This window comes from Nothoprocta perdicaria, unplaced genomic scaffold, assembly GCF_003342845.1.
Source record: "Nothoprocta perdicaria isolate Ctin4 unplaced genomic scaffold, notPer1 scaffold_206, whole genome shotgun sequence".
In the NCBI taxonomy this organism is placed as follows: domain Eukaryota; kingdom Metazoa; phylum Chordata; class Aves; order Tinamiformes; family Tinamidae; genus Nothoprocta; species Nothoprocta perdicaria.
Window position 1 is genome coordinate 252,975 of NW_020455272.1, and position 18,258 is coordinate 271,232.

The following is an 18,258-nucleotide window of genomic DNA, read 5'->3' on the forward strand; positions in this document are numbered from 1 at the left end:
GAGGTCTTCAAAACCCGCCTGGATGCCACCCTGTGCCACATGCTCTAGGTGTGCCTGCTTGAGCAGGAAGGTTGGACTAGATGATCTGTAGAGGTCCCTTCCAACCTTAAATATTCTGTGAATCTGTGATTCTGTGAATCTGTGACTAGGTGATCTCTTGAGGTCCCTTCCACCCTCAACCACAACCAGTCTATGATTCTGTGATTCTGTTGTCTCTGCCCCACTCACCCTTCCCCACAGGTGCCTTCTTTTTCCTGCTCTCTCTCATTCACTCCTGTTCATAGTCAGTGCCTCCTCCTTCCTACTTYCTTCTTTTCCTTTCTCCTCCTGGATCTTTACACTTTTCTGAACCTCTCGTGTATGATAAGCGGTGACGCTCTCTGTTGTGGCTCACGCAGCCGGCAGTTAAGTGTCTACCAAAAGACAGCTAGACAGAAGGATTTCATGAGCTGTGAAAGGCAGCTGTTCCCGAGTGAGATGCTGACATGGTGCTTTACACAGGCATCTAGCCCAGCGAGAGGATCCTCCATGATGGATGAGCAGCCAGGGAGACTGTTCTCCTTTGTTTTGATTCCTCAAGGGAAAATTGTTAAGAAAGGAGTAATGGCACCAAATCACTCTATTGATCATATATCAGATCATTTCCCTGGCAGGTCTGGAGCAGACAGCTATCTTGCGTGATATCAAAATGCAACAGTATTTGTCAGTTGATTTATCAGCTAATGTGCCAGTGTTCATGAGTGATGCAGGGCTGAAAATCAATCTGAAAACAGCATGAGTAGTTACACAAGGAATTTAYTTCTGATGTCAGTGACAATAAATGATGTCAATTTGAATTACAGGAATCATGTGGGGCGAAAGTGAGGGGAAAAGATGGTGATCTTTCCTGAATTCTGAGCTCTTTCTGATTTCCCATACTTTATTATACAATAATAATGTGTATTTGCATATAATAATATTACATTGCATGTATAATAATATCCTTTGTCCTCCAGGGTAGCTGATGTATCCTGGACAATGGAAAAACAGAATATTAAGGTTGTCTTTGTAGCAGGCAACTTTGGACTGGTAATGTTTATTAGTTCTGGCTCTGCTGCCCCCAGTCTGGATCTGCACAGCCTCTTTGCAATTCTCAGAGCCTCAACAACTCATTTGCCCAGGAAAATACCTGGAATGGAGCACGTCTCCAGATCCAGGGTCTATGCATCTGTGGCATATTTATTCTGCAAATCAGATAAACGAATATAGGTATTAAGAGCTAACTGAAAGAGTATCCAGAGGCCCTAAATGAGAAGACTCTGCAGTAGATTTGCACTTATCAGGTAAAACGCAGCTTCTACTGCCAATGTGTGGGGAAGAAATAAGGAGAGAGAGCAAATGCTCATATCCCTGTCATACAGATTGAGAAAAAGAGTCATCAAGTGATGAAACATTTTGCTCAGGACACAAAGTGCAGAGCTGAGACTTCAGTCCAAGCCTCTGAGCCCTACTATCTGGTGTTAGCCACAAACCACAATTATATTCTTCCGACTTAATAAATTCCAGCTTTTCTCACATGTATTTGCCTTCTACAGCTCTTTTGCTAACCAAGATSATCTGTCTTTTGGAGATCATTAATATCTGCCACTAAACTTTCACAAGCAGATGTCTAAAGATCTGGTCTCTAGGTATTCCCTGGAAACTAATAACAAGTAGTAGTCCCAGCATCAAAGCCTATGAACAATCCATTCCCTATTGACTGGCATTTCCTTCCTTTTGTAATAAGTTGGGTTCATTTAATTATAATTATATAACAGAGGGATCAAAAAATCACTCCGTAGTTAAAGTTGTGTCAAAATCTGCACTTAATGCTGTGCTAAAATCCCTCAGTTTTACTGATAAAAGATCGAATTTTGTCTCCATATTTTATACACTGACTCTTCAGGGGACAATTGAATTATCTGTAATATTATTCTSCAAGATTTATTGGCTTTGGCAAAAGAATCAGTTTAAAATAAGCTGTCCTTTCCTGTGCACTGTTTCTTCCTCTCAACCTTTCTCTTTATATTCCTGGAACACAGAGTCACMTCAGGGATTTTGGCTTGCTAATGGCTTATAAGGCTTCTCCAGTTGCCCTGTTTCAATTCCCCTCCTGCCTTTGTTATACTGCAACAATTCTTAGAAGTGAATAAAGCTTTAATTTTTAAAAGCCTCTTGGAAATTTAGCCCTTAGCTGAATTTTATCATGCTTCTTTTCTTTCTTAAAAAAAAAAAAAAAAAAAAGCCCTGTAGCTAAAGGTCTAGAGGGATGCGTATTTACTAGAGGTGTCCAATTTAGTCATCACAAATAATTTCTTCCACTGAATATGTAGGGAGCCAGCAATCTCTGGCAGCCCAGAGAAGTGGGTGGGCTGAATTATTCATTTCTCTCCTGAATTTGGATGCCACCACAGTTGCAACAACTAYATTAGACTCCTAAAGTAGATAATCCTAACACAGGCTAAATGACCACACACTGACAGACATTCAGATAAGACACGGTCCTTTTTTTTTTTCAAATATCCCCAGATATCATTTAAGTCTTTAATTTGACCTTGCCTTCCCTTGCCTCACTAGTTGGCTGARTATTATTGGCATTTTCTGTTTCTGCTCAGACAGCCTTTTCTAGCTCCACCTCCTGCACTTCAAATACAATCCTGCTGCCCTTCATACTGGGAGGCAGAAGAATCAGAGGCAAGCAGTGATATGGAGAAGTGGGGACTGCTTCTGAATGCCAGCACAGTACTGGAGTAGCAGACACGCTTCYCAGTTTAGTATCATCAGCAAACTGCTGAGAGTGCACTCTGTCCCTTTATCTAGGTCACAGATGAATAAGCTGAACAATTCTGGACCCAGTACTGACTCATGGCCTCCAGCTAGACTTTGCACCACTGATCACAACCTTTGGAGCTCTGCCTTTCAGCCCGTTTTCAGTCCACCTCACTGTCTGCTCATCTAGCGTGCACTTCCTGAGCTTGCCAATGAGGATGTTATGGGACAATGTCAAAAGTCTTATTGCTTTTGCAATTTGCTTTGTGCACCATGCTTTGTGCACCATGCAGCAGTCATGGGCCACCATGATAGAAAGAGCTTGATGAGCTCATCAAGCTCTTTCTAAACAGCAAATGTTGGAGACCCAGGAACCGTATTTTGCTCTTTTATTCATGGGAACGAAGAGAAGCATAGTTCTACTTCGCCTCTTGGTTCCCTCATAGTCTCCTTTTCTATCCTTCCTCTCCACACATCTCAAAATAGTCTCTCCATCCACTCTTCCTGCTTACTCTCTCCACGAGTCCTGTTCACTCCTCTGGATGTGGTTGGTGCTTTACTCTCCCACCCTCCTCTACTGTTTCATGTGAGGAACTGCTGTATTTATGCCTCTCCTTCAGAGCATTGCAGTTTTGCTCTTCACAGAGGCATAACTTTGAGGGAGTTAGGTGGCTTGGTGGCATGTAGCATTGCAGCACATTGCCTGTATTCTGTAATGCATAGATTATCCTTCACACAGCCAACCTGACCTCTCTGTGCCCCTCTTCAACATGTCCATCTCCATTTGACCCAGAACATGGATGCATACGTTAGCTAGTTCTGAATGGAGTGTGTCTGAAGTGCTGGAGGTAGCTGGGATGAGAGCGTCCTTCAAGCCTGAGCATAGCTCTTCTTTCATGGATGGTAACATGATGGGTAGTAATATGGACTATTGATTTGCATTGTTTGGTTGCATTTGTACACTGGGAATTTGCTGTTCTTTTGTTCTGCCTCTGAAAAGCAGTACTTGGTTTAGGTGTGATCTACGCTGTCCTTTTTGGATGAGGTAGTTTTTAAGATAGGCTGACCATATGGTTTGCTTTCAGGTGGGGAACCTTGGATTGCTTTTCATGCTCCTGTTTTTCATCTATGCTGCTCTAGGAGTGGAGCTTTTTGGAAAACTGGGTAAGTTTTAAGCAAACTGTGCTCCAGTGTGAGCTATAGATCTTCTGGGAATCAGAGATTCCTCATCACACAGCAAGCTCAGTACTGATTTAATAAAGAAACTGAGTTATATGGTGTCCTTTATTCTTCCATGTGTATATTTGATGAAAGAGGATTTTSCCTCTAAATTTTCATTGTCCTAACAGTCAGTCTCAGAACTCTGAAGCAGTACCTGGTTTCTCTTTCATTCTGAAAGTTTTTTTTTTTTTAATCAACCTTGACTGTCTTCAAGATTACAGGAGAAACTCAGGGAAAGCTTATTAATGTCTTTGCCATGGAATAGCACTCAAGAAAAATAGCAGCACAATGACATGTTAAGAGAATACCCTGAGCAGCTAAGTTTCATAGTTTCATTGCCTGATAGCCCTGTGTTGCTGGGCAATATCCATCTATTGAACAACATACTGGGGTCATTAACTGAGGTCTTCAAGTTGTGAGAGGCCTGAAAGCCCCCGTCCTCAGTTCATTTTGTTAATTTTAGAGCTGGCAGCATATCCTCCATTGACAGCTGTACTCCCCTTCCTTTCAGTATGCAACGATGAGAACCCCTGTGAGGGCATGAGCCGCCACGCTACCTTTGAGAACTTTGGGATGGCCTTCCTCACACTCTTCCAGGTGTCCACAGGTGACAACTGGAATGGGATCATGAAGGTAACATTGCTTTAAGGGTATTGGTATCCCTGTTCTGGGGAAGGATAAATTCTGACTTGTTCAGCTCTGCTTGGGCTGGAAAGGGAAGGAAAACTGGAGCTGAGCTGCTAGATCAGGTCCCAGTTTGGGTCAGAATCTCCCTTCCCACCACTTATCTTAGATTCTGGGCTCACCTASTCCCACAGCCTTGTGATTCAGACAAATGCAAACTGTCCTTGGGATGAACAAGATGATAGTATCCAGACAAGGATAGAATATCCACTGTCATAGGTCCTGTTATCAAAGTTTAATATAGGAGCACTGGACCTGTCACTCATCTACAGAGAGACCAGGGGAATCAAAACCAAAGACCCTATCTTCAAAGGAGATGGAGAAAAGGAAGTGAACTTCTCTGAACACATATGGTTCTTTTTAGTCTGAATGGGAGAAGGCAGTATCAAGGTGCACTAGTGCATGTGCATGGCTACACGATCATGTGGTGATCTGGAAGGAGTTTGTTCTGGAAATCTTTGGGGGTATTTGCTCTGAAGCACAGAGTTCATGTCTCATAGTCAGATAGTGTCATCAGTTCTTGGTCCTCATGATACAAGAGGGTGGGGGTTATAGCAATGTTGGCCATTCTTTCCGTTGGCATCAGTGTTTTTTGACTGAAAGATCAGCCAAGTTTATATTCTTACTTTAGTCCTTCCTTCCATCATTCCCTCTCAAACCCAACTTCCCCTGAAGGATACCTTGCGTGACTGCAGCCACGATGATCGGAGCTGCCTCAGCAACCTGCAGTTCATCTCCCCGCTGTACTTCGTCAGCTTTGTGCTCACAGCCCAGTTTGTCCTCATCAATGTGGTGGTAGCTGTGCTCATGAAACACCTGGATGACAGCAACAAGGAGGCTCAGGAGGATGCAGAGATGGATGCTGAGATTGAGTTGGAATTTTCACATGGGCTATGCTCCCGCAAGTCAGGCTCCCCAAAGTCAGGACAAGGAGGAGCAGCAGGAACAGGAGGAGGTGGTGGGAGGACTGATCCTGAAGGACGTCTATGCATGAGATGTTACTCTCCAGCACAGGTGGGTATACCTTTGTGCTTACCAGTCACACTGCAGCAGGTCACTGTTGGGAGAAGCCAGGCAGTCCAGGTGCCTGAGGGCTTAGCAGCAGCAGACAGACTCTTCTGCCTCAGAGTGAGAGATTTGCTTTCAGCTGTAGACTGATGAGTTGGTAGCCTGTCATGGGAGCACAGATGTGATAGCAGGGGGTCTTGTAGCACTGCTTGGAAGTTCATTCACATCACCTTGTAGGAACTTGAGGCTAGAAGTGGGGTGGAAGAAATCAGGTCAAGGTGTGTTAGGAGCATTTTTGAGAGGGGAGCTCAGGAGAAGAAAGCAGGAGAAACAGCATATCAAGAGTGAAACACATCAGCAAAACTGGAAGGGAGTCATGAGCAGTGCCTTGATGCACTGACAGTGAGTGAAAACTGTCCCTCCTTCTTCCTTTTTGCCTTGTTTTCTGGCACCTAAGGAGCAAATGTTCCCCCAAAGACCCTGTGCAGGTACTTGCAGTACAAAGTGCTGCTCCAGATGAGTCAGGGTGGAGAACCCAGCCCCAAATTCACGTTAAACATCGAAGCAAAAAACTCAGTATTCTTAAAATATTTTCTCCCATCCTCCCCCCCTTTCTTGTCCCCTAGGAGAACTTATGGCTGGACAGTGTCTCTTTAATTATTAAGGACTCCTTCGACGGGGAGTTAATGATCATCGATAACCTATCGGGCTCCGTCTTCCATCATTACTCCTCGCCGGCCATGTGCGAGAAGTGTAACCATGACAAGCAAGAGGTAACCTGCGTACGAGGATGCGTGAGGGGAATCTCCCCCCAAAACCTGCACACTCATATCCACATGCCTACAGGTCATCTGATGTGTGCTCCACACTGTAGATGATGTAGACAGAGGGCTTGACCTGTTGTTGTCTGTTGTGTGCTGCTGATAACTGCCTAGTATTGGCCTGTCCTCTTTAGTCCAGGGGGATGTTTGTGGTGGTGGAAAAGTGAGATGTGCCAGGACACTGTTCATGAGTGACTGTATGATATGTAGAGGATTGACTTTGAGGCTATCCTCTTGTGTTCAGCTCTATGTGAAAAGCAGAGGTTCAGGTTCATGTTGTAGGAAGCACTGGTGGGAACTCACCCAAACGACAGCAGTCAGGTCCAATTCAGTGGAAGATTTAGGCATGTATTTTTTCTTCATTTTAAGTGTGTGCTTGCTAATTTCTCATTGAGGTTAGTGCATTAAGCACATGCTTAAATGCCTTGTTGAATAGAGKCACCATTTGTGAGCAAGGATTGATTTGTGATGAAAACTAGTTAATTGGTTTGAGCAAACCTAAATAAAAATRGGCACAGGAAGAAAGTTTTAGAGTCTCTTTTCTGATGTAGAACTTGCTAACTTGCAAATGTCTTGTTGCTAAGAATAGGTTGCCAAGTGACTTAGACTTGTGCTGCTAAAGTTCATAGATGCTTTGGAAGAGCCCYAGCTAAACAATTAGTCTTTGTGTTGTGAAACTTTAGGAGCAAAGTAGTCTGAAAGATATTAGGTGGGAAACACAATCGTATTTGTTTCTGAAATCATGTTGTTGTATTTAAGTGTTTTTACCATGGTCAGGCTTGTGTCGATAGCTTAGGTCAGTACATCAATATATCAGAGGCAATCTTCACCATCTTCTTCCACATAACTTGCATGTTATGTTGTTACTGCTCATAAAGAAAACATGAAACTTGGGAAAGTCAGTGTCAGATTAGCCTTATTGAAAGAGAGTGATTTAAAGAGAGTTTGAGACTAGGGACCTGTCTTGATCCCTAGTTTTGATGCTCTAAATTTTCTCAGCCTTTCAGCTATCCACTTGTTCCAATAGTTTTTCTTTGAAAATACCAAAATGCAAACATTGCAGTAGCTTCTCAGTACTGCAACACTTAAGGCATGGATGCTGCAGTAATATGGACAAATAATGAGTGGTTCAAGTCACTAGTGTTTTACTACAGTCCTTATATTGAGCAGTTGTGGCTCAGCCTTCTCAGGAAATTGTCCTTTTAAGATATTCCAGAATGATTACACAAAAATTAAGAAGTTTTTGATGCTAGTTAGTTCTATCTGAGAGTTACTTCTATCTAAACTTAGAGATAGTCTTAAGTATCTTGTCTATGAATGAAGACAACAACAACATGTTTTCTCACTTTCTCAGCAAGGAACTTAGACAGCAAAGTCTGCAATTACAACAAAATGCAGCAAAGAGTAGTTTGATAGAATCATCACAAACAAATAATTTTTCTTAGATCAGAGTTATTTTTCAAATAACTTCCATAAAATAGTTTTCAAAATTGCTATTTAAGTGTATGTAAAATCTGGAATTGAAAAGAAGTTCTCTATATCTGCAAGAATGAATTTAACGGTAAAATATCAATTTTTTAATCAAAACTGCAGCTCGAAGTTTTAACTCACAGTTGTTCCTGTGACAAAGACCTCCTCTTTGTATTTCACAATGCAAAAAAACAACATGGAAATTCCAAAGACAAGCCACTATATTGTGTCATATCAAGGCTTTTACACTAGAGTGTACTTAGGTGCATTAATATTACTAGACTATCCAAATGTACATTGTACAAATAGAATTGTACATGCAGCAGAATTGTACTAAGCTATGGTAGAAGCCACAGCAGTTTTTAACTCATCATATTAAATACATATGTTCTTGAACAAAATCGTATGCTCACAGCACACCAAATCACCGTTAATGCTGCCCTTGTGGCAGCAATCACATACTAGCCATTTGCTCCCATCTCATTTGTAATTTAGTCCATCAAGATGCTGAGCACTGTGGAGGAATGCAAACCTTAGACATGTGCTCAAAATTATTAATATGTGCTAAGCTTTCTKTTGCTCTGAGTAGAAGTACTCAGCATCATTCCTGGCATCATATTTTCAAAGCAATTATCTATATAATTAAGGATTTTTATAATCATGACTTTGTTTTTAAAGATATATTGTTATCTGCAACTAGTTTTTTTTCTAAGGCATATGTATGGTTCAGTGCCTGAAGCCTGCACAACTTTTGAAGATTGTGTTTCTACTGAACACTCCATCTCCCCCAGTGCCATTCTTTTCTTTTTCCCACCTTCATCTTTACTCAAAAAGCTTTAAAATATTCTGCAGTAATGCAGCTTAGCAGATTGAAGAAGATGCTTTTTTTTCCTCTCATACTGTTAACCTCATCTCATGTCATCTCTATCCTTTCACTCTTGGACTGGTTGACAGTGACACATTTGAGTATTGGTGGCTGATGGTGTATTTAGCTAGTGGCAGGAGTTTGTCAATGAGCAGCAGTGAGCAATGTTTTCACAAATGCAGTTTGTCTATTCGTGACTTTGTTGCTTGTGTTTTTTTGTGTAGATCCCAAGGTGGCCAGAATTTGTGAGCAAGCAGTCAGTGAAGAACAGACTATTCTGACTTTTGTTGAAACCCATTTTTTTTATGGATGGAGAAGGTAGTCTCAGATGTTATCACATTTCATGCTTGCATCTCTACAAGCACAGCTGTAAGGCTGTTCTGGTGAGACAAGCACTTATGCAAGTAATGAATGTGTACACACATTGAACAGGACTGGATGAAGATTGTCTTTCTATACACAGGTTGTTGCTGACTGATGGCTGTGTAGTGTGCTTGACATAACATTATGGTGGGTTCTCCGGTGCATCCGTGCTTTGAGCAGCAGTTGTTGTCCTTGGGCTCTCTTCATGGTTGAATGACACCATGTTTGTATGCCAAAATAATATCCAAAAGATGGATGCCATTTGCATCCTTTATTTAAATCCAGGTCAGGTCTTCCCTTCTGTTTATTCCAAGTGCGTTATCCCTCAGATGAACACTTCTTCAGTCTCCAGCATTGGCACAGGCCACAAAACTCCCAGCTCGAAGGAGTCATCTCTCTAAATGTTCCACATGCTGTTATAAGATGAAAACTGTACCTGCCTCTTACAAATACAGAAAACTGCTCAGGAAACAAGGAATCCTGATTGAGACAAACCAAAATATATCTATTAATGGTCAGGTGCTGGCGTTGCGAACCAGCAAGACTTTTAAGAGACCAGCAATGGAGAACTGAACACAGGAGGGACAGAGAAGCTGCTCCAGCTACTAGAAAAAAGAGATGGTTTTCAGGCATTGGGAAGGAGTTGAGGTAAGGTGGAGTGGGAATGGAAAGCTCTGAGAAGAGAGGATGGGAGAGGAGCATGTGTGGTAGGAAACAGGCTAAGGGATGAAGCAAACTTAGGCATAGGACTGAAGCACACCTGAGCCTCAAGGATGACAATAACTCAAGGGCCAAACTTGATTTCAGAAAGCAAGAGAGCACAAATCTGGCAGGGATTAGAGGGATGAGTTCAGCAATGTAGAATAGGAATAGTGATAGTGTTAGCTGAGATCTTGTGCATATTAGAGCAGAGGGGAGAGGGAAAATGCAAGGAAGCTGGAGGGAAATGGTTTTCAGTGATGAAGGTAAGAGAATATGAAAAGCATGTTGTTGGCATGGACTGAAAGAGGCATGATTACCCTTGGAATGAAAGCACCTTCACATTTAAGCAGAGCTGTCTGAGGCGCCTTCAGAAAGAGGGATCCACTCCTCGTCCCTCAACAGAGCAGACTGCTTTATTACCAGTCTGAGGACCACTCTCCTCACCTGGCTTTACTTACAGGGCCTTGTACCAGCCTTATCGCTGGGACGGATTTGGAAACTCCTTTCTCCAGTTCTGTCACACGGAGAACATGGACTGGCCACAGGCTGCTCGCAGACTGTATGTTCAAGGTTCCTTAAAAGCGGATTCTCCTACCCAACTCATGTCTGATGTATCCAAAGAATAAAACTTAAAGTCACTCTCAAGTTTACAGGCTGTTACTTACCTTCTACAGTGTGACTTCTTGAAATGTGGACTCCAGGCACGTCCCATGACCATTCCTTTCCCTTCTTGCAGGTTCAGCTAGCTGAAATGGAAGCCTTATCCCTCAACTCAGACAAGTCCTCTTCCATCCTTCTAGGAGATGATTCGGAAAATCGCAGCACTTCTCAACTGAGTCCTAAGGAAACCAAGGTTAGCCCCTGATGGTCATAGACAAGTTGTATCATACACTGTATTTCTGTTAGTCTGAAGTTCTCGGTATTCATCTGAGTGTCCCTCGTGAGGAATATAAATGATGGTCACTTTTCAAGAGCTCCCTCCTAGAGACATATTGTGCAGAAGAATTTGAGGAGAATATACGGATGTATGATTTTGAAAGTTCTCATCACCACTGTTAATTACTTCCTCTGAATGAGCATAAATTTAGGTGGATTTTTTTGTCAGAAAAACGATTTTTTTCAATAGCAATTTAGTTAGCTGAAGGTCCATACAGAATCAGCCTTTCTCAAAGTTGGACAAATCTGCTCTGTCCTTTGTTGTTAAATTTCACAAGGCTTTGCTTTCCTTTATTTTTTAACAGAATGGCCATGATAGCCCTGATTCCACTGGGGTAGGAGATCTAGGGGAATGCCTGCTCCCAATTACCAGTGCAGATGATTCTTCAAACCCTGAGAGTTACCTGTGTGAAATTGAGAAAACTCCTTTCAACTCAGTCCAGTCTTGGCTGAAGCATGAAAGTACCAAAGGTGAGGGTTGCTCTTATGGTTCTCCAAGTCTACTGAAAGTCTGGTTTGGTTCAACTGAGCTGCCTTTCTGCTGCTTTACTCCTGCCAGGAATGGAGCCAATCTGACATATGATTATGCTAATCAAGAATAAACTTTTGATTTTCCAGCCCTCAGGGGTGGGATGAAGAGTAGTTCCTGCTTGTACTGCTAGGTGCTGAAATTACTTCTATCCTTCCTCAGACTTGCCTGTGTGAAGTATCCTGAAAGAATTGATTCTCATTTACAGTAATGCAACTGCACACGGTCATAGCAGAATGTATGAGAGAGCCAGGAACACAGACTCCAGTGACATTACAGCTGGTATTTGGCTGGATGAACTCTCTTCATTCTTTATGGTAAACCCTGCTTATCCCCTGACACCAGGCTCCTCAGGTACAGCTGCACTGAACAGATAGTGTTTCTCTTTGCCTTTGGTAGAGGAGTCATAGTTCTACTCCAGAAACTCTCTGGCTTCCTGTGGCCCCTCAAGTTTGCCAAATCACCAGTTTGTCTCCTTTCATCCTTTGCCTTGCAGGCACTGGGATGAGAGTTCTTTGGCAGAAGGGATGCATGGCTGAAACAAAGCATATTATGGCTCAGCCTTTCTCTTGAAAGACAACTACAGGAGAAGCAAGCTCTTGTTCAGTTGTTCTGACCCATGTTAGTCCTTCTAGACCTGATGCCAGTTTTGATCATTGTGCAGAAGGTGAAACTATGATGTGAACATCATTCTAAAGATTCAAAGATTCATCAGGAGCATGTGTCACTAAATATCATAGGTACTTCGGATTTGCAGGACCTTCTGTGTAGCAGCAACAAAGATACCAAAGTAAATTAGAGGACTTTTGAACTTCTTTCTGTTTTGTTCTCTCCATTCCTTTTGGTGCTTTGTCAGTCCCTCCCAGCCCCTTCTCTCCAGGTACATCTTGTCCTCTGTTACCTGTGCCAGCAGAATTTTTCCACCCAGCCATCTCTGCCACCCAGACAGGCCCTGAAAAAGTCTCGTGTCCACGCAACCTTCCTAAGATCTCTCTTCAAGGCTCATGGGCATCACTGAGATCTCCGAGTGTGAACTGTTCACTTCTTCATCAGGTAAGAACCTCTGCTTCTGTCTGCTAGGAGAGACATGAAAGAACTAGAGGAAAGAGTCCAGCATAAGCCTACAAAGATGATTGGGGAACTGGAGCATCTCTGCTATGAGGAGAAGCTGAGCGAGCTGGGCTTTTTTAACCTAGAAAAGAAGAGGCTGAGAGGGGATCTTATCAGTGCATACAAATATCTTCAGGGAGGATGTCAACAGAATGGAGCCAGATTATTTTCAGTGATGGCCGATGAAAAGACAAGAGGCAACGGCCACAAACTGAAGCACAGGGAATTCCACCTGAATATGAGGAAAAACTTCTTGACAGAAGTCAAGATGCCAGAGCACTGGTGACAGAAGGATGACAGAGAACTGGAACACGTTGCCTAGAGAGGTTGTAGAGTCTCCTTCTCCAGAGATATTCAGAATTCACCTGGGCCCAATCTGGTGTAACATGGTCTAGGTGAGATTTAATTAGATGATCTCCAAAGGTCCCTTCCAAGCTCACCCTGCTGTGAATATGTGATTTCTGATAGAAAGCTTCCTATGGCCTCTATATAGAAGCCCACATGATTTCCGATCAGCTGATGGTTCTGATTTGTCTGCAACCTGTCTAGCAGCTTCAGTCAGAAGACAAGAGCCAGTGATGATGGAGAACCTCAGCCTCCTGGGCCACCAGTGCTTAAAGGCAGCACACAGGCAGGGGTTGCAGAGCTCACTGATCCAGAACCCCATTCTGTTTGATGGGGGAGAATCTCCCTCCCATTTCACATGGGAGAGGGAGATTCATCCTGACACAGAATGAAAGGAAAATTCAAAGCACTGGAACCTTTCCTCCCCAAGAAGCACCTCCTGTGGGGATATGCCATGGAGAGTATCCATGGCTGCTGCTTCCTGGCATGTGTTGGTAACAGTTAGAGCTGACACCTTGCACAACCAACCATTCCAAACAAGAGTGAGTGAGAGAGGAACTGGAGTTTTCCCCCGAGTTTCTCCATAATTGTAGTTTATTTTACATTACAGGCCCCAAAGCACTCCAAAAACCAACCCTTGTTCCCACACCCCTGTGTCTCCCCTGAGAACCATGTTGTTTCCATGCGCTTGCTCCCTAGGGCCCTGGGAGTGACACCTCGCTGGACAGCCGGAGCAGCAGCTCTGTGGGCAGCCTGCAGACCACGCTGGAGGACAGCCTCAACCTTAGCGACTCTCCCCATTGCACGCTGGACCTCCCGGTGGCTCTGTGCCCCATGCCAGCCGTCGACAGCCAAAGACCCCTGGCGGCCCCGCTGTCACCCGCCTCCCRCCGGCGGAGCCTCAGGGGCCGGGGGATCTTCAGCCTGCGAAACATCCGGCGGCACCAGCGGAGCCACAGCAGCGGTGGGAGCACCAGCCCTGGCTGCACCCACCATGACTCCATGGACCCCTCAGATGAGGAGGGGGTGGGCAGCAGCCTGAGAGGGGGCGGCAACAACAGYGAGCCCTCGGAGACCCTCAGCAGCCTCTCACTGACCTCCCTCTTCTCACCGCCACCCCCAGGGCTGACCCTTGTGAAGAAGTGCAACAGCACCAGCAGCCTCCACACCAGCCCATCGTCCCGAGGCCCTGTGGCCCATGACGCTAAGCCCTTCTACACCGTTGACCCCCGGGGCTTCCTCTCGATGCCTTCCTGGGTGACGGACTTCTGCAAGGACACCCCATCCCCAGGGGACAGAGAGGAGCCGGACAGCCCTGGCAAAGTGGGAACAGGGGACCATGGTTCCCCACTCCCTTCTGAGCTGGAGCTGGGTGATGGAGTCAGCAAGAGGAACAGATGAGGGTCTCTGGGGCACAGGGAGGGAGTGTTCGGCCAGCAGCACAGGAATGTGCTATAACTTTCCCCCAGCAGCAAGTCCAAAGGATTTGTGGGAAAAAGAACCAGGCAAACAAAAATTTATAAATATATATATATATACACACATAAATATATATATATATATACAGAGATAAATAAATTTATATATGTGTATATATATATATAAAATAAATACTCTGGTACTGTACCTCAGAGGCATGCGAGAGTGCAAGCAATACGGGAACAGTCCTGCCTGAGGGCAAGACCTGGACCATCACTGCAGAGACTATAGTGACAAGAAAAGGCCATGGGGCTGAGAGGGAACAGACCCTCCAGCCAGGTGACTGCCACGTGGCAGCCATTTAGTTATATACATATACATATATAGAGAGATTGATTTATTTATTTTTTTTACMGAGAGATTATGAATTTCAGATAGTGCTAAGAAGGAATAAGCAAATAGGGCTGGGGGAGGTCCTGGTCAAAATAAGGAGGGTGGGGGGCAGGATAGGGGTGAAGGGAAGGGAATGGGGATGAGCAAGAGAAGAAGAGTGTTTGGGGGTGACCTTGCCTGTTTCTGGGAACTTCCTTATTGTTCATGCTTCCATTTCAAATATTAAAAATTGTGGGCCAGATCTTCAGGTCTAGTTTAAATTAGCAAAACGCGATTACGCACTTCTGCTAGTGTAAAGCAGCAGAGCTCTGGCTTGAGGTGGATTCATGCTGATTTACAGCAGGTGAAAATCTGGCCCCAGCAGCAGGGAAATGCAAACAGCCATGGAGCATGGGAACCGTTTTGAGGTGAAAAGCTTTGCTTTGAAGGGAGCGTGTGAACGCAGCAGGCATGCTCATGGGAGGAAGGGATGGAGGCTACATGGCATATTTTTGTTGTTGTTTTGTTGGTTTGCCTTTTTTATTTTGTTCAAAACAATGCTGCTAAGAGAAGAAATCTGCAAGGATACGTGGGGAATTTTGGAGTGAGAGAGGCAGTGGGGTGGGGGGAGGAAAGGAAGGGAAAGATAAAAAGGGGAGAGGAGATTGCACTTTCCCCCCTTTTATTTGCGGTAATTGTGATATTTTATTTTCAAAGCCCAAAGGCGCAAAAACCATCTCTAGAGAAAACTATCTGTTATTTTTGTATCTATAGCTATATATATTAAAAGAAGACAAAAATAGCATTTTAAAAGACAAATAAAAGCAAAGGGGGCTTCAAAGCAAAATGTATCGAGTCCCCTGGCTGTGGGCAAACTCTTTCCAAGTTACAGTGAGAAGAACCTGGAAGAATTTCCTCAGCTCAGTGATGGCTCTGCCTCCTCTCCAGTATCACCATTACCCTCTCATGGTTTTTTTCTGATCTGCATCAGTGTATCTGGGACCAGAATGCTGCCCAGGAATGACTGAGATCATGGAAAACAGGAAATATTTGTGTCAATGTGTGTGCGTGTTTGTGTGTGCGAGCATAAGGATGCACATGTGCATTGTCTCATTTCTGATCAGCTCACTAGAAGTGACAGGAGGTATGGGGAGAAAGAGGGAGCTGCAGCTTTCCTTGACAGCACGGTGCAGAGGAGTGTGCATTCATCCCAGGTAATGGTAGATGTGGAGGGCTAGCAGCATGCAAGGTGAGGGCAAATTGACTCCTCATGCCAACACTTGCCTCAGGATTCAAGATTCAGTCTAGGAGATGTGACTTTTCCACTGTTGTTGCAAYAAACCTTCCAGAAGCCGCATCTTCCCTTCCCTTTCCAGCAGTGTGACCACATGTATCTCCACCAGTTGCCTGTCCTTCCTGTGGGCAAGCCTGGATCTCCTCCTGCAGGAACAGCACTGTCTCATGCCCTTCCCAGGTTTGTGGGTGGGTGGGAGAGGGAAGCTGCTGACCGTCCAGGGAACACAAAGAATTTGAGATGTCACCTGCAACCTAGGGAGACCCATCAAGGTCTCCCTAGACCTTGAGAGGAGAGAGTGAGAAAGATAGTGGAGAGATAGCAGAACAATAGAAGGATTTTGGAGGCTCATGCACAACTTACTTAAAGAAGGAACTCGGCTCTCTCGTGGCTTCCCATACCCTTTTTTTTTTTTTCAATCGGAGGCCAAAGCTGCTTCTGTAGCCACTTCCAGTGCTTCCTCACAGCTGGTTAAACATTGTGAAGTGGGTGTCTGTATACAACAGACTTCTGGTTTTATCAGTATCTCTCTGATTTTAAGGAGCTTCTGCATCTTTCAAACTGGGGCTGTAAACAGCAAACACATTGAATGGGACAAACCACAGAAAGGAGGAGGAGAATTAATACATGGACTTGATTTATTTGCTGAAAGGAGTGTTTTCTGTGTTGAAAGTATGTGCACTAACTGCAGGGAGGTCAGGCCTGCAGGGAGAGGACAAAGCAATCCTGCTCCTGGTCCTTTTCCTTGCAGAAAGGCTCCTGGTCTAGATTTATTAAAGCAATAATAAGGGTCTTCAAATGCTTTTTTTGCACTGGTTGGGTTTTTGTTTTTGGGGGTGGGGGGTGAGTTCTCCCTGCTGGCTCTCCCACAGGCAGAGGAAAGACAAGCCACATGGTTTTTCATCCTCTGTGAAGAAAAGCAGTCAATCTTCAGATGGCTGAACAAGTATTACTGACTACAGAGGGCTTACACTCACAACCCAGAGCTGCTTGGATGACAGAAGTAGGGCTTACCAAAAACAAATGAACAAACAAAAAACAAATAAAACCAACTGCAGACAACCCTATGCACAGAGTGTTTCCTCAAGGGTGGCCTTAAAAGGACTTGGAGCTGGGACTCTGAGCTATCCAAAGAGTAATGTGGGCTGTGATGAGGTGGAAATGGGAGASAAACCAAAGATGAGAGCAGTGCTACAAGCTACCCTAATATGAGGTCATGAAGGAAAGACATGGTCTGTGATTAAAATGGCCAAGAGAGGAAATGGCCACACGTCAGGTAGCATTTAGCCACATCTCTGGTGTGAGGTATCAACAATCCTCCCTAGTCAAAGGAAGTACAAGGGTTTGAGGAAAGGACATCAGTCTGTGCATCACAGTGCTGCACCTTTGGAGCTGAACTCAGTTGCTGGCATTTCCCTCTTCATGATGGACTGCTGACAGGGAGCAGGAGGGCTGTGATGGAGGGATGGGCAGGCACAGTATCTCCTATTGCCTTGACTTGCCCTCCCAGCCATAAGGGAGAGCAGATGCAGAGTCTTGGGGAGAAAGATAAGAGATCCCAAGCCTGAAGGCTCAAATCCCTCTCCCAACGGGCACACATCGTTGTCCATCTCTGCAAAATCGCTATGGAGGCGCATAGGCCACTGTGTGCCATTGCTACCACCTTGCCCACAGGCCCAGGGTGCAGCCTCCTGCAATGACTCCTGCCTACCCTGGCATGACACAAGGGTCAGAAAAGAGGCCATGGCCTGATGGGATGACTAGAAGGCCCCTGAATGGATGACATGTCTTTCTCCCCTTTCACCTCCCTCTGGAGGTGACTTGTGAGGAGAAGTTCTCCTGATGGGGTCAGGCTATGTCTCCCTCTGCCCTGCAAGTGGGATTTCACCCTCTGCTGTGTGACTCAAGCAAAAGGCTTCAGGCTCAGGGAGGAGGTAGCCATGGAAACGAGATTAGGTTATCTTTGGTGAATATTTTGTCTCTATTTTTTAATTATTTACTAACTGTTTGAAGAAGAAGGAAGAAACATCCATCCTTCCCAGAGAGGAAGACGGACACTAATGCGCAGTAAACTGAGTTATGTCTTCACTGGGGCTTTGCATGGCCAGGCAGTGGAGATGGGTCACCCTGTAGGTCTGAGGGAAATGGGTAGATTCCTCCATTAGTCTCACAAGTCACAGGGAGCCATGAGACAGAGCCACCCAAGGGGCTGAGAACACCAGGGAAGGTGGTCCCAGACAACTGCCACCACCCTATGGCTAGACCGGTATCCCTACAACTATGTGGTTTCTTTTGGCAAGAGCTGCTCTTCCCAGGTACACCCCATTGCTGG

At 44.7% G+C, this 18,258-nt stretch overlaps 1 protein-coding gene across 1 annotated transcript in view; it reads left to right on the forward strand.

Moving 5' to 3' along the window:
• Positions 1 to 14,242, forward strand: part of CACNA1I (calcium voltage-gated channel subunit alpha1 I) — a 151,521-nt gene extending 137,279 nt beyond the window's left edge. The window contains exons 29-36 of the mRNA XM_026038292.1: positions 3,873 to 3,951; positions 4,520 to 4,641; positions 5,368 to 5,706; positions 6,327 to 6,473; positions 10,658 to 10,774; positions 11,163 to 11,328; positions 12,243 to 12,439; positions 13,541 to 14,242. Coding sequence (XP_025894077.1) covers positions 3,873 to 3,951; positions 4,520 to 4,641; positions 5,368 to 5,706; positions 6,327 to 6,473; positions 10,658 to 10,774; positions 11,163 to 11,328; positions 12,243 to 12,439; positions 13,541 to 14,242 — 1,869 coding nt within the window. The remainder of the gene's footprint in view (positions 1 to 3,872; positions 3,952 to 4,519; positions 4,642 to 5,367; positions 5,707 to 6,326; positions 6,474 to 10,657; positions 10,775 to 11,162; positions 11,329 to 12,242; positions 12,440 to 13,540) is intronic.
• Positions 14,243 to 18,258: the final 4,016 nt, after the last annotated feature.